This window comes from Salminus brasiliensis, chromosome 23 (genome assembly GCF_030463535.1).
Source record: "Salminus brasiliensis chromosome 23, fSalBra1.hap2, whole genome shotgun sequence".
Lineage (NCBI taxonomy): Eukaryota > Metazoa > Chordata > Actinopteri > Characiformes > Bryconidae > Salminus > Salminus brasiliensis.
This window is the reverse complement of record NC_132900.1, coordinates 30,137,102-30,150,744: the sequence shown is the minus strand read 5'-3', so window position 1 is coordinate 30,150,744 and position 13,643 is coordinate 30,137,102. Positions and strand designations below refer to the sequence as shown.

The window sequence follows — 13,643 nt, the reverse complement described above, 5'->3', positions numbered from 1 at the left end:
ATTATACATAATATATATAATTTAATTATACTCATTCTGTTTCTCTGTTATATTATTCTTTCTCTTTATATCTCTTTATATGATATTTATAAGATTGTCGGTAAGTGGAGGAACTGCTTGTTTCTGCTGCAGATGACAATAAACTCAAAATAAACTCTTGAAGCTTCAACAGCTTTCTAAAAACATAAATGGATGATCAGTCATTTAAGTTATGAGATTAGTTATGAGATCAATTATGAGATTTATTCCATATTTCAGCAGAAATAAAGTCTAATCCACCCTCTGAGCTCACTTTAGATCTTTAGAGCTAACTTTAGATCGTCAGATAGGATCTGACACATCTGTTCTGTAAATGCACATACATGTACAGCTACACTATGCGTCTAAATATTTGTGGACACCCCTTGTAATAATTGCATTCAGATATCTAAAATTGATGAGTTAAGGATTTATATACACACACATGGACAAAAGTATTGGGACATCTGCTTATTCATTCACTGTTTCTTACCAAATCAAGGGAATTCGAAAATTGTCACCTGCTTTTGTTGGAGTAACTGTCTCTACTGTCTAAAGAAGAAACTTTCTATTAGATTTGAGAGGAGCATCGCTGTGAGGATTTGATTGCATTCAGCGACAGGAGCGCTGTTAGTGAGATCAGGATGTTGGATGATGATCACCACCCCACCTCATCCTCAACTCATCCCACCAACATTTGGCCTTACAGTGTTTTATAGTTGGTCTTTCAGCTTGGTCAGCATAAATGTTGCCATCATGTGTGTCTTTGTACGAGATGCTATGTCTTTGGCTAGTCTGCAGGCTAGGCAGAATTGCTAAAGTCTAGTCATGAGATGCGACACCCGCTATCTACCCAGAAACCAGAGTTGGGCTGAGGTTGTGGGTGGCTGCTGTTTGCTGAGAAGGCTGGCCTTCCTCTCAGGACTGAGAGACTAGGCTGAAAAACAGGAAAGAGATGCGGAGTGGTGGGTTGTGGAAACGAAAGAAATGGAGGTTCGCAAAATGCCAGCTGGTGGAGATGCTAGGGTTTAACAGACTTCTATAGAAGCTGAAGTATCAACTGAAGCTTTTTGCTCCAGTAAAAGTGTAACTAGTACTGGTTTCAGAATGACTTCAAGTAGAAAAGTAAAAGTAATGGAAGGAAAACAAAGGCCGAAAGCTTAGGCCGCGCCACAGGGGTCTATAGTGCACTACCCCCCCCCCTCCTCCCCAAAACCCATTTCTCTAAAAGCTATAATGAGGAGAATGATCTATTAAAATGTTGATGTTAAAAATGTTGGGCTGCACTAGGCTCCTGTTTCAGCTGCAGATCTGCCCATTGAAAATGAAGCATTTCAGTAATATCAGCTCTATTAAAGGAGCGTCTCTGTGCTCTACTGAGCATTAACATGAGCTTCATGGAGGAGAATATGAGGAGTCGTTGTCTAGACGTTTTGTAAAGCTGCAGAAAGTCAGACTTCAGAGGCGTGTGATCAATCAGCTTTATTGGAGTGTAAATGTGGGGCTCAGTCGGGACGGTTCACTGCAGGTCTCTTGAGTCTCTGCCACGGACACAGTCTTCATACTAGACTACAGACACAGTCTGCTGTGAGCTCGCTGGAGAGTGATGAGACGTGTGCAGGTGTGATGGATGGCCTATAAACCAAAAGGGAGTCAGAATGGAGTCTGTTTATACTTCTCGTCCAATCACAATAAGACTCACACTTTCCGGATGGTGGATTTATCTGAAGAGGGCTTTTTTTGAAGGATGACGAGCCGGAATAAAAACAAATGAAATAGGAGTGACGAGGCTGTTTTTTAAAATTTAAGAATTTAAGGAGTTTTTGTACTTCGATACTTGTCACCTCTGGCTACATTAGCTTTGGAAAACTAAGCAAAACGAAAGAAGCAAACAAACTTGGTCATATTACCATTTCTTAAAGTGTATATACTGGATCATCGCCGTCTCTGTGAACATCTCCTTATGTCAGATGGAGGAGATGTGCACTCTTAGAAATGAAGGTGTTACACAGGGCTCTTTAAGCGATGCCATAGAACAGCCACTTCTGGTACCAAGAAGTTCTTCTATGGCATCGCCTTTATTTATAAGAGTGCACATCTCCATTTTCCATGGTGTTTAGGTCTAACGTCCTTTATGCTTTTAGTAAATCTGCAGGACAAAAGTATTGGGACACCTGCTCATTGATTGTTTCTTCTGAAATCAATGAGTAACTGTCTCTACTGTCTAGAGACGAAGAAGGTTTTCCACTAGACTGTAGCAAATATCTGTATGTTTCACAGCATTACGGCTATATAATGAAGCCTGATACTGCATAATACTGTAGATCACATGGTCGAAATTCAGTGGTGGGTGAATTCGCAGAAAGGTCATTTTGAGCAGGATTTTGAACAAGAATGGTTAATTTCCCTGATTTTCAGCTCGGTTGCTATTTTTTTATCGTCACGCAAGTCGCTGAACGCCGTCTTGGAGATAAACATATAGGCTAGTGGTCTGTCACCTCGCCTTCCAAGCTTGCTTACTTTATTAGCCAAGCTCTTTCAGCTCGTATCTTTGTGAAATGTGTGAACCAAGGTGTGAAACGTGGTGTTGCAAGCTCTGTTTCCTTAATAGATACGTGTTTGTACGAGTAGAGAGTCTTAAGGGAGCTGAACTCGACTCTCCCTGCCGCCATTCTGTGGTGCCGCATTGCTCCGTGAGGCGAGCTTCACTGTAGGCCCGCTGAGAGAGGAGCACTACAGAGACGCTCCCTCCTTTGCTAGCAATAAACTATTTATACATGAACATTCGACAGAATTCAGTTTGGTGTAGGAGTAACATTACTGGATACATGTGTGTGTGTGAGCCCCTGTCTGTAGCCAGCTAGCTCCATTTGGTGAAGCTTCTCACCTGCTTTTTTATTTAGTACCTACATATAAAAACAATGTGTAATATATTGAACAGAATACCATAAAGAATTTGTGATGTGTTTAATGTTTGTAATTTAGTCTTTAAATTAATGCAGCAATGTTTTTAATACAAATGTAGAAACAGTTCCTGTAATAATGGCTACAGGGCTGTGATTATTACTGTAATAGCTGTTAGTGCTGTGATTATTACTGTAATAGCTGTTAGTGATGTGATTATTACTGTAAGAACCATTACAGTGCTGTGATTATTACTGTAATAGCTGTTAGTGATGTGATTATTACTGTAAGAACCATTACAGTGCTGTGATTATTACTGTAATAGCTGTTAGTGATGTGATTATTACTGTAAGAACCGTTACAGTGCTGTGATTTTTACTGTAATAGCTGTTACAGTGGTTTGATTATTACCATAATAGCTATTAGTGCTGTAATTATTACTGTAATAACAGTTACAGTGGTGTGATTATTACCATAATAGCTAATAGTGCTGTGATTATTGCTGTAATAATGGCTACAGTGCTATGATTATTACTGTAATAGCTGTTTGTGCTGTGATTATTACTGTAATAGCTATTATTGCTTTGATTATTACTGCAATATGTTACAGTGCTGTGATTATTACTGTGATTATTACTGTAATAACTATTGCAGTACTGTGTATTCAGCGACAAGGGCGTTAGTGAGGTCAGGATGTTGGATGATCACCACCCACCTCAACAATCCCCAAAAGCATTAGATGGAGCATGGTCCCAATAGGTTGATGTTGATCTGCTCCAGAGAGTCCTATTCTATTAGCAGTACTCCTCTACAGGGACTAAATATATATACTATATATTTGGACATAGTGTGAGTCATTCTACCCCCTTCTTTCTCTCTCTCTCTCTCTCTCTCTCTCTGCATCACGCCACTGTTGTACAGCCCTTTCCGCTAGCTGCAGCAGAATGAAGCAACCCTGAGAAAAAGGAGAAGTAGTAGAAAAGTGAATTTTCAATTCTCAGTTTCGTATAAACACGAAGGGTTTAGGTCACTGGGGATTACACATGAAGGATCATAAAACCATATCTGTCATTTTCTAATAATGGCAGAGTGAATGAATGAATAAACGAATGAATGGAAGTGATCTCACATCCCCTTATTATCCGAAAACAACGGCTTGGATTGGATTTTACAGCGAAACCATTCGAATCCAGAACTAGATGGCGCAGTTTACCGTTCCTCAGTGATGCTCTGTTGAGTTGTGAAAGCACGGTCGCTAGGCCGGTTGCTAGGCTGCTCTCAAGGCCACTGGAAAACGCTTACCCGTCTTTTTTTGTTCTTTCGCCATACCACGCTTGCGTGATTCGGCTTGTGTGCTACGGGTCATTGTTGTGTTGATGTAAGCTTCCTTTCATATTTCAGTTTAGTAGGGGGTGGCCGAAGCTCCTTCAACACAGTCTTCTCAGCTAGCAGAGAGCGTTAGAGGGGCGCTCAGCAGTGTTTTTAGAAGGTTCCAGGAAAGTTAACCTGTAACATTAAAGGAAATGTGTGATGTCATAAAAGGTTTGCATCACAATGTTCATTTTTGGCATTTTTACACCAGTCAACTCTGTCTACATTAGGAAACATCCCGTCTCTTGACAAGCTGTTAGACAGTTACACCACTCTGGAGCTGTGAAGCCATTTACATCAGACTCTCTCAACACTTACTCAAATGTGAAGAGATCATAAGTTCAAACCCCAGCAAGGGCTTCAGCCGTCCACTGTCACAAGCCTCCCAGTCTGGGGACTTCTAATGAGTGCATTCAGCTACGTAAGATTGTTTATGTCTCATTATATAATTAACTACCAACACATTCTTGCAATTTCTGCTCACAGATACTCTAGTCTATGAATGCGGGGCCTGTGTGAGTAGCCTGAGAATCAGAAAGTGTTGTCCTCAGGATCCACGTTGGCCCCACATATGGATGCCCACCCGGGTCAGTGATGGGATCAGGAGGGGTTAGGTATGGGCCCCATCTGGGGTGTATACTGCACATTGGGGCCTAGATGGAACCCATGTGAAATTAGGGTGGGCTGTAACAATGGGGCCCATTCGGTAAGTCCAACTGGGACACAGAAACAACACATGTACAAACCCACTCAGAGCCCATGTTCACTTGGAACCCACCTAGTTCACATTCCCCATGAGCATGCTGGCTGGGGTGTGATGTCCTAAAATAGTAGAAGTGCAAACAGAAGAACGTCCAAACATCAACTTCAGAGAGGTCTGAGAAGTCATGTATTTTTATTTTTTTATTTACAAAGGTTCTCTGGAATGACATTTGTTTTTAGGCCCTTTATGCACAATGCAAAATAGTGCTTTGCATATTTCAGGAAATTGAAAGGCTCTTGTTAACAAGGCTGTGCGCCTTCGTGTTTTTATTTAACACTCTCTCATAAGGCATATTAAACATTTCTGTATACATAGATGGTTCAGGTGGTATCCTTTGTTTTTACTATTAAACCTCTTTAAACTATTGAACTGAAGTAAAATTGCAATTTAAAACTCAGATTTTTTTCAAAATTACCTTTTTTTCTGTCTTTTATTAAAGTTGCATTCAAATTTTGCATTTATTGAGCATTAAAGATGATATTTAATGTATAAATTATAAGGATGTGACTTTAGTTGGGGTGAAAAATGCTCAGATACAGTTTTACAATCCTATTTACCACCTTGTTATTTGGCTCACAACTAAACATGCTGCTTCTCCTTTTGTAGTGGCTCTGCTCTGATTGGCTGGTTTACACAGGAGCCATGTAGCATAGTTTGTGTTGCTTTTAGCACTGTAACCAAAACACTGTAAATATTTTTGGAATTGTTCCCCGAGTCTAAAAGGATGTCCTGTCGATGTCCTTTCAGTGTCCCCTGAGCACACTGAGAAGACTGAAGCCAAGTTAGCTTAGCATCGCTTTCCCAGCTTTAGCTTCCTTGCTTGTAGAGTGTGAGACCGCCCCCCCACCCCCAACCCGGCACTGGCACAGTATGTCCATTCCTAGCACTAAACTCTTATTATGCAACTATGCCAAGATTAATATTTCAACACCATGATCAGATACAAGTGATACTGTCAGACATGGGTTTACAAACATTACTGTATAGTGCTAATGTTAGTCGAGTATGCTGAATATATATTCTCCCATAAATTGAGCATTTTCCGCAATTCTGAAGGTCCACAGGGTTTCGAAAAACCGTGAAAGCCTTTTCCACATGCTCCAGAACCGCCAAGGGACTCTTTGGCATGCTCTATGTGAGAGCAAATGTAGAGAACAGTCAAATATTCTTGGAGTAGAAAGAAGACTGGCCTCCTGCCATATGCCTTCCACTTAGTCGTGGTCTCAGTAGAGCTTCGTGGGACGTGAGGCTTTTCAGGAGCTTGGTGATGCTTTTATTGGTAGATTTCCATGACCTTATTCCAGAGGTTTCCTCAAAGCTGCATGCTATCAGCAGCTAAACCAATGGGAATTGCTGCAACTGAACATGGGTGGAGGTGGATTAGCTTTATTTGCCTGTGCTTTGGCTTGGGCGAACGTTTCTGGGCAAGACCTTGGTGAAGAACCTTTAAGGTTATGTGGAGGTCCTTTAACCTTTTGCAGGGTTCTTCATAGTCCTACATCTCGTTTATTCGTTATTTCACTTCACTTTACTTGAAGAAATTAAGAAACACTTTATTTCGAGGTGTCCTACATTCATACCATAAATCACATATGGGCATTGGATATGATATTTTTTTAAAAAGCATTGTATATACACTCAACTAACATTGTGTATTCAAACAGCTCTGATCTTTCGAGGACTTGCAGCAGTTTCTTCACGTCTTATGAGGTGTGAGGTGGGGTCGCCTCACCAACCAGGAGTCTTGGGTCGTCCTTCCTTGGAGCACATTTGGTAGGTACTGACCACAGCATATCGGGAACACCCCACAAGACCGGCCTAAAGTTTTGGAGATGTTCTGACCCAGTCGTCTAGCCATTTTGTCCATCACCGTTAAGAACCACTACTGTCTTGTCACTTGCTGCCTTGTATGTACAGTATATCTCACCCCTTGACAGGTGCAATTGCAACCAAGACAATGCTAGTCCCTACACTTGTCAATTGTACCATTTGACGGTTACTTAAATTTAGGGGTTTCTGACCAATGCAATGTCATTTACTTCATGAAACATCTTCATTAAGCAGTTAAATGGGTAGACTTCAGTTTCCTCCAGAAACAATGACGTACGTCTATCTATCTACCTGCTTACTTACCTTCCTGCTAGCCACAAGACTCTCTACTGGATTGTATCCGTATCCTTCCCACATCCTATTGACTGTTGCATTATTTACAACCAGTCATTCAGGCAGTGTTTCCCATTGGGCTGCTGCCAGCGGTGGTGTCCATGCTTTCCTGCAGTGCCCTGCATCTGCCAGGTGAGAGCTGCAGGATGTTGAACAGGGAATCCCTGAACGACTTGCAGAGGAAGAAGTAGATCAGCGGATCCAGCAGCGAGTTAAGGGAGGACAGCCACAGTGTGCTTTCCTTCACTTGGAAGAAGATCAACTGCTGCTGGCAGTTGAAAAGACGCCCCCTTGTCTGGCTCATGGTGTAGGGCACCCGAGCGAAGTGGAAGGGCACGAAGCATATGAAGAACACCGCCAGGACGAGGAAGACGTTCACTCGTACCTTCTTCTTTCTCTGGGAGGTGCTCGTTCCGGCCGCATACCCCTGCGCTGGTCCACTTCGGGTTCGTGTGAAAGAGCTGTAAAGCTCTTTGGTAATAAGAGCGTAACACACTATGACTACGATCAGGTTGCCCCAGAAGATGACCTGGCAGATATGGTTGACCACTTCGTGCCACATCAGCCCCAGCGGAGTCTTCAGGTCACTGCATTTGAAGTCTTTGGAGGCTGGAGGCTTGCTGGTCAGGATCACGTTGGGCAGCGAAAGCACCAGCAGGGTTGCCCAGATGGCACCTGAGAGGAGCTTCCTGCGGGTCAGCCGTTTATGGCTGGTGCCCACGAAGGGCCAGAGGGTCTTCCTGCAGCGGTCGGCGCTGATCAGGCCGAAGAAGAGGATGCTGATGTACATGGTGAGGTAGAAGAGCACAGAAGACACCCGGCAGACGAAGACGCGGATGCCGACGGAGGCCAGGTTGGAGTCCGACAGGATCTTAAAGGGGAAGGTGAGGGTCATGAGGACATCTGCCACCACGATGTTCTTCAGGTAGATAATGAAGTGGGAGCGACTGGGAATGCTGAAGAACACCCACACTGCCAGGATGTTGAGAGACAGTCCTAGCAGGAAGAGGAGGGAATACAGGATAGGGAAGACAGTTGTCTTCAGCACATTGTCACGGGAACATGATCCGTTGGTTCCATTGGTCTGGTTGGTGAAGTGGACCGGGAATGCTGACAGGGCTGTTGTGAGCTCCATGAGATAGATGGTGGCTCTAGATAAATAGAAACCAATGGAGAGACGTGTTATCAAATAAGTACAGTTCAAGTTTACCCATATGATGGATTAATTATAGCTCAGTAGCTGGGTTATAGACTGTATTACCCATAACAACCCATATGATGGGTTAATTTTAGCCCAATAGCTAAGTTATAGACTGTAATACCCATAGAAACTCATATGATGGGCTTATTATAGCTCCGTAGCTGGGTTATGGACTGTATTACCCATAACAACCAAGATTATGGGTTAATTTTAGCCCAATAGCTAAGTTATAGACTGTAATACCCATAGAAACTCATATGATGGGCTAATTATAGCTCCGTAGCTGGGTTATGGACTGTATTACCCATAACAACCAAGATTATGGGTTAATTATAGCCCAATAGCTGGGTTATAGACTGTATTACCCATAGCAACTCATATGATGGGCTAATTATAGCTATGTAGCTGGGTTATAGACTGTATTACCCATAGCAACTCATATGATGGGCTAATTATAGCTATGTAGCTGGGTTATAGACTGTATTACCCATAGCAACCAAGATGATGGATTAATTATAGCCCAATAGCTGGGTTATAGACTGTATTACCCATAACAACCAAGATGATGGGCTAATTATAGCTCAGTAGCTGGGTTATAGACTGTATTACCCATAACAACCAAGATGATGGGCTAATTATAGCTCAGTAGCTGGGTTATAGACTGTATTACCCATAACAACCAAGATGATGGATTACTTATAGCTCAGTAGTTGGGTTATAGACTGCATTACCTATAACATTAAAGCTTATTATTAATTATAACTTATTAGCTGGGTTATAGACTGTATCACAAGAACAACCCAGCCAATGGGCTAAGACAATTAGAAGAGACTCGGCAGTGCAGGGTTAGATTACCCCATTAGATTAGATTAGGTTAGATTACCCCATTAGATTAGATTAGGTTAGATTACCCCATTAGATTAGATTAGGTTAGATTACCCCATACCCCGTGTCTCAACAACAGCAGTGCGGGTTGTTGGTAGAAAGCACCGAATCCTATTGAAACCCAGTCTTGAACCTCCATCAAAGCGTGTCAGAACATTGTTTGCATGCATAAGTACTGGATTACCGGTAAATATGTTGCATTTTCTTATTAATTTGCATTTCCCAGGAAAGGGACTCGGGATTTGTGTCATTGACCTGCACCTATAAATCTTGACCTCTAATTTGAATACTTTACTACGCTACTTAAATGCGTTTGGTCTTTACCAGAGGAGAAACGTCCTCAGTTCTTCATTTTTGGCTTGTTGTCCTGGAAAAATATGACCAAACCGGCAGCTGGCATGCACCTACCTGCTCTATGTGCTCTGACCTCGAGGTAGATTCCAAGTCTGAAGGCTGGTCCAGTCAGTCCAAACCTTGGTAGGTTTGTCCCGAGATATGTTCAAAGTCACTTGATAAGGCTATTGTGACGGAAGCAGATTTGCCTTGCCGAATAGGTGGCCGAGAACTGGACGCACACTGAAAGTGAATTTAGGGAAAGTCTATCTTCCTCTTTTGTGTTTTTTTGGTTTCCCAATTTGCCAAGCACAGCAGTCTGGGCTCTAAGGATAGACCCAAGCATAGTGGCGCTACACGTTCTTTGTGCATTGGCTTTGCGTAACCTAGACACCATCTGCTCCTCAGGCCGTCTGGGTGTGCTTTATATTTGGCTTTATGTGAATTCTTGGGGGGGGTCAATATGCTGTTGCTGCAAAGACCTGGGCCTGTCTCAAAGGCCGAAGTTTCTATTCCCTATTCATGTTCTGTTTTAATCTGATCTCAGAAGCCCCCGATTTTATTAGGCTCGGGCAAAGGGGGGCGAAAGTCAGCGACAGAACATGTGAGATGAATCAGAAAAGCCTCTTATGCCAACTTCACTTTTTAAGAGATGCCTGCTTGACCCTTTGCCCGATGCGTCACTCAACCTGCGGCAGCCAGTTTCCATTACAGGGAAGAGAAGTAAGGTGTTATGAGCATCTCCATGGTTTGGGGCTTTAGCTCTTAGATGACTGGGGTATTTGTGATGTTTTGTAATGCCATTTAAAAAGGTAATTACATACTTAATTACATTGTTAGCTACGTGATTACATTGAATGGAAAATAGGCCAAAATGTCCCCCCATAAAAAATGCTGGATTGAGCCTGTTGAATCATTTTGTTGGGTTGTTTTCACAGTTCTGGGGAGGCTTTTAGGCTGTTTTTGGTTAACCCAGGTGCTGGATAGTGACTGTCTCACAACCACAACCAAGCCAAATGGGCCGGCTTTCAAACTCTAACAGCATGTGGTGAAAAACAGAGCGGTTGAAACCATAAATAAGCATGCAAAAAGTAGCATTTGAAAAAAATGCATGATCTCATCTTATACTACTAAAAAAAGGGTCATTTTTAGATATTGTCCAACTACAAAAACATTTCAACCCCACCACCCAACCCTCCACCCTTTTCGGAGGGGTGGTGCATTCGTTCAATTCAATTCAGATTTGCTTATATAGTGATTTCAAAAGTTGTCACAAAGCATCTGTACTGAGATCCTGGTCCGAGTCTCTTTTGAGGAAGCCAAGAGCAACAGTGGCTAGGAAAACTCCCTCAGATTGAGAGAAAGAAACCCAGAGAGGAACAAAGTCTCAAAAGGGGAACCCATACTCCCCTGGTCGACACCTTTACAAGATAAAAATACATAGCTAGAATAAAACAATATTGTAGAAGAAATAAATAAAAAAAGGTCACAGGGGTCGCAATAATTAGAATAGTCAAATAAACTGAAGCAAAAAAGTAGAGAGTAGAGGCAGTACCAGGATAAATGGACAGTTCTCTCACCGAAGTTCTCAAAGGAACGTCTAAACAAGCCTGAGGTATTCTGGAAACCAGTCAAATAGACGCCACAACGTCAGCTTTCACAACTGTCACAATAATACAAGCTTGGACACACCTAAGACTGGTGGAAATGGCCCTTTATGGCCACCGTTAAAGGATGTCAAACCAAACAAAAGCCAAAGTAACCAGCTTGTAGGCGAGTACAACTAGATTTGCTGTGAGCTGTGATCAAATTACCTCATGAGATGGATACTCACACTAGAAGATCAGAATTCGTTGATATTTCCTAGCATGAACATGCAGCGAAGACAGATATCACCGAAAGAGAGGGAGCGAGAGAGAGCGAGGGCAGCAGGTTTAGCGCTGCACAGATATTTAATTTCAATATTTGATTTCAAATCCCCTGGGCGTTGACCCTAATTTCTGAAAGCACAGCCTAAACAATAGCGCTCATTGTGAAGACAGATAGCGGTGGTTGCATCCGGAATTGAGAGGGAAGCAGGGCTGTAGGCCAAAGCTGTTGGGCTTAACGAAGGCACGTTTAGCCTGGGCTGCTTTGGATCCATTAAAATGAGTCCAGCTGTGGTCCCTCCTCCCCAGCCAACATGCGACATGGGTCCATGTGGGGCTCAGATGGGTGGAACCTGGGTTCCAAGGTGGGTTCCAGGTGGGTATGGGCTCCAAGGGGGTTGTACATGCATTTTACTGGGACCCAGTTGGGCCACATGGGTCCGGTCCAGGCCCAGTATGCAGTGTACAACCCAGATGGGGCCTGTGTTTAACCCCTGCGGGTCCCATCACTGACCCTGGTGGGCATCCATATGTGGGGCCAAAGTGAAACCCGTGGACAAAACTTTCTGGTTCTCAGTTGGGATTGCCTACCCTCGGCTGCAGCCTAGGCTTTGTAACATAGCTTGTGTCTGAAGTTTTCAAAGGAGCCTCTAAACAAGGCTGAGGCACGGTGGGACTGAGGAAGCATCTGTGGACACAATAAGAACAATTCACATTAAGAGTTTATGTGGGAGGCTGGTAAGAAAGTGAGAGAGAGAGAGAGCGATTGTGTATGCGTGGGAGTGATTCTGAAACCCACAATACATCACAGTGCACTCTATCTGACCCTAGACATTTCACTCTTGCCCAGCAGCATCCAGTTCCTTGCTGACTGTGCATTTGTGAGCTCTCAGAAAATCCCCAACAGTAGTCCAGAAAGTGCAGGTGCTCTGCAGGCAGCGCGGCTTGGCCCTACCAACCACCCATCAACACTGTAGCACTGTATGCAGCAAGTACTTCGCAGCCCTTTGGTAATAAAATGAGATACCATAGCCATCACTTAGAAACACCATAGCAACCACTCAGCACCACCATAGCAACAAGTTGCATTACAGTAGCAACAATGACAACCATCTAGCAACATATTTAGCAACCACCTGAAATACCATAGCAACCACTTAACAATGCCCCAGCGACCTCTTGGCAAAACCATAGTAACCACTCAGCACCACCATAGCAGCAAGCTGCATTACAGTAGCAACCATCTACAATAGCAACATTGACAACCACCTAGCAACAATATAGCAACCACCTGAGATGCCATAGCAACCACTTAACAATGCCCCAGCGACCACTTGGCAAAACCATAGTAACCACTCAGCACCACCATAGCAGCAAGCTGCATTACAGTAGCAACCATCTACAATAGCAACCATGACAACCACCTAGCAACAATATAGCAACCACCTGAGATGCCATAGCAACCACTTAGCAATACCCTAGCAACCACCCATCAACACTATAGCACCTATCTAGCAAGTACTTCACAGCCCTTTAGTAATAACATGAGATACCATAGCCATCATTTGGAAACACCATAGCTACCACTGAGCACCACCATAGCAGCAAGCTGCATTACAGTAGCAGCAATGACAACCACTTTTACAATATAGCAACCACTTGAAATACCACAGCAACCACTTAGCGATTATTTGGCAAAACTTAAACAACCACTCAGCACCACCATAGCAGCAGGCTTTATTATAATATGCAACCATCTACAATAGCAACCATGACAACCACCTAGCAACAATATAGCAGCCACCTGAAATACCATAGCAACCACTTAGCAATGCCCGAGCGACCAACCATCAAGACTATAGCACATATTTAGCGACTACTTCGCAGCCCTTTAGTAAAATCATGAGATATCATAGCAATCATTTAGAAACACCGTAGCAACTACCTAGCAAATCAATTGGCTAAACCATAGCAACGACCTAGCCATGTTTCATCAACCACTTAGTATGACGTTATTAACCCCCTAGCAAGTATTATGGTATCAACCAATGATTAATATTGTAGCACCCACAAAGGATACCAGAGCAACCACCAAGTAACCCTAGTGACCACATACCAACAGCTTAGCAACTGCCTG

At 43.1% G+C, this 13,643-nt stretch overlaps 1 protein-coding gene across 2 annotated transcripts; it reads right to left on the bottom strand.

The window, feature by feature from the left end:
* Window positions 1-6,593: 6,593 nt before the first annotated feature.
* Window positions 6,594-11,531, bottom strand: p2ry12 (purinergic receptor P2Y12). 2 transcript variants are annotated; one of them, XM_072668683.1, is made up of 2 exons: window positions 11,473-11,531; window positions 6,594-8,370 (listed from the first exon to the last, which is right to left on the bottom strand). In XM_072668683.1, exon 2 carries the CDS (start codon window positions 8,352-8,354, stop codon window positions 7,278-7,280), a length of 1,077 nt encoding a protein of 358 aa, XP_072524784.1. In that variant the 5' UTR covers window positions 8,355-8,370; window positions 11,473-11,531; the 3' UTR covers window positions 6,594-7,277. The 2 variants fall into 2 exon arrangements, with proteins under 2 accessions (XP_072524784.1, XP_072524783.1); XM_072668682.1 differs by lacking the exon at window positions 11,473-11,531 and adding an exon at window positions 9,714-10,012.
* Between the last annotated feature and the right edge of the window lie 2,112 nt (window positions 11,532-13,643).

What these genes read in the sequence shown, in the direction of transcription:
- p2ry12 (XM_072668683.1), bottom strand. Translation starts at nt 8,354, where the DNA reads ATGGAGCTCACAACAGCCCTGTCAGCATTCCCGGTCCACTTCACCAAC.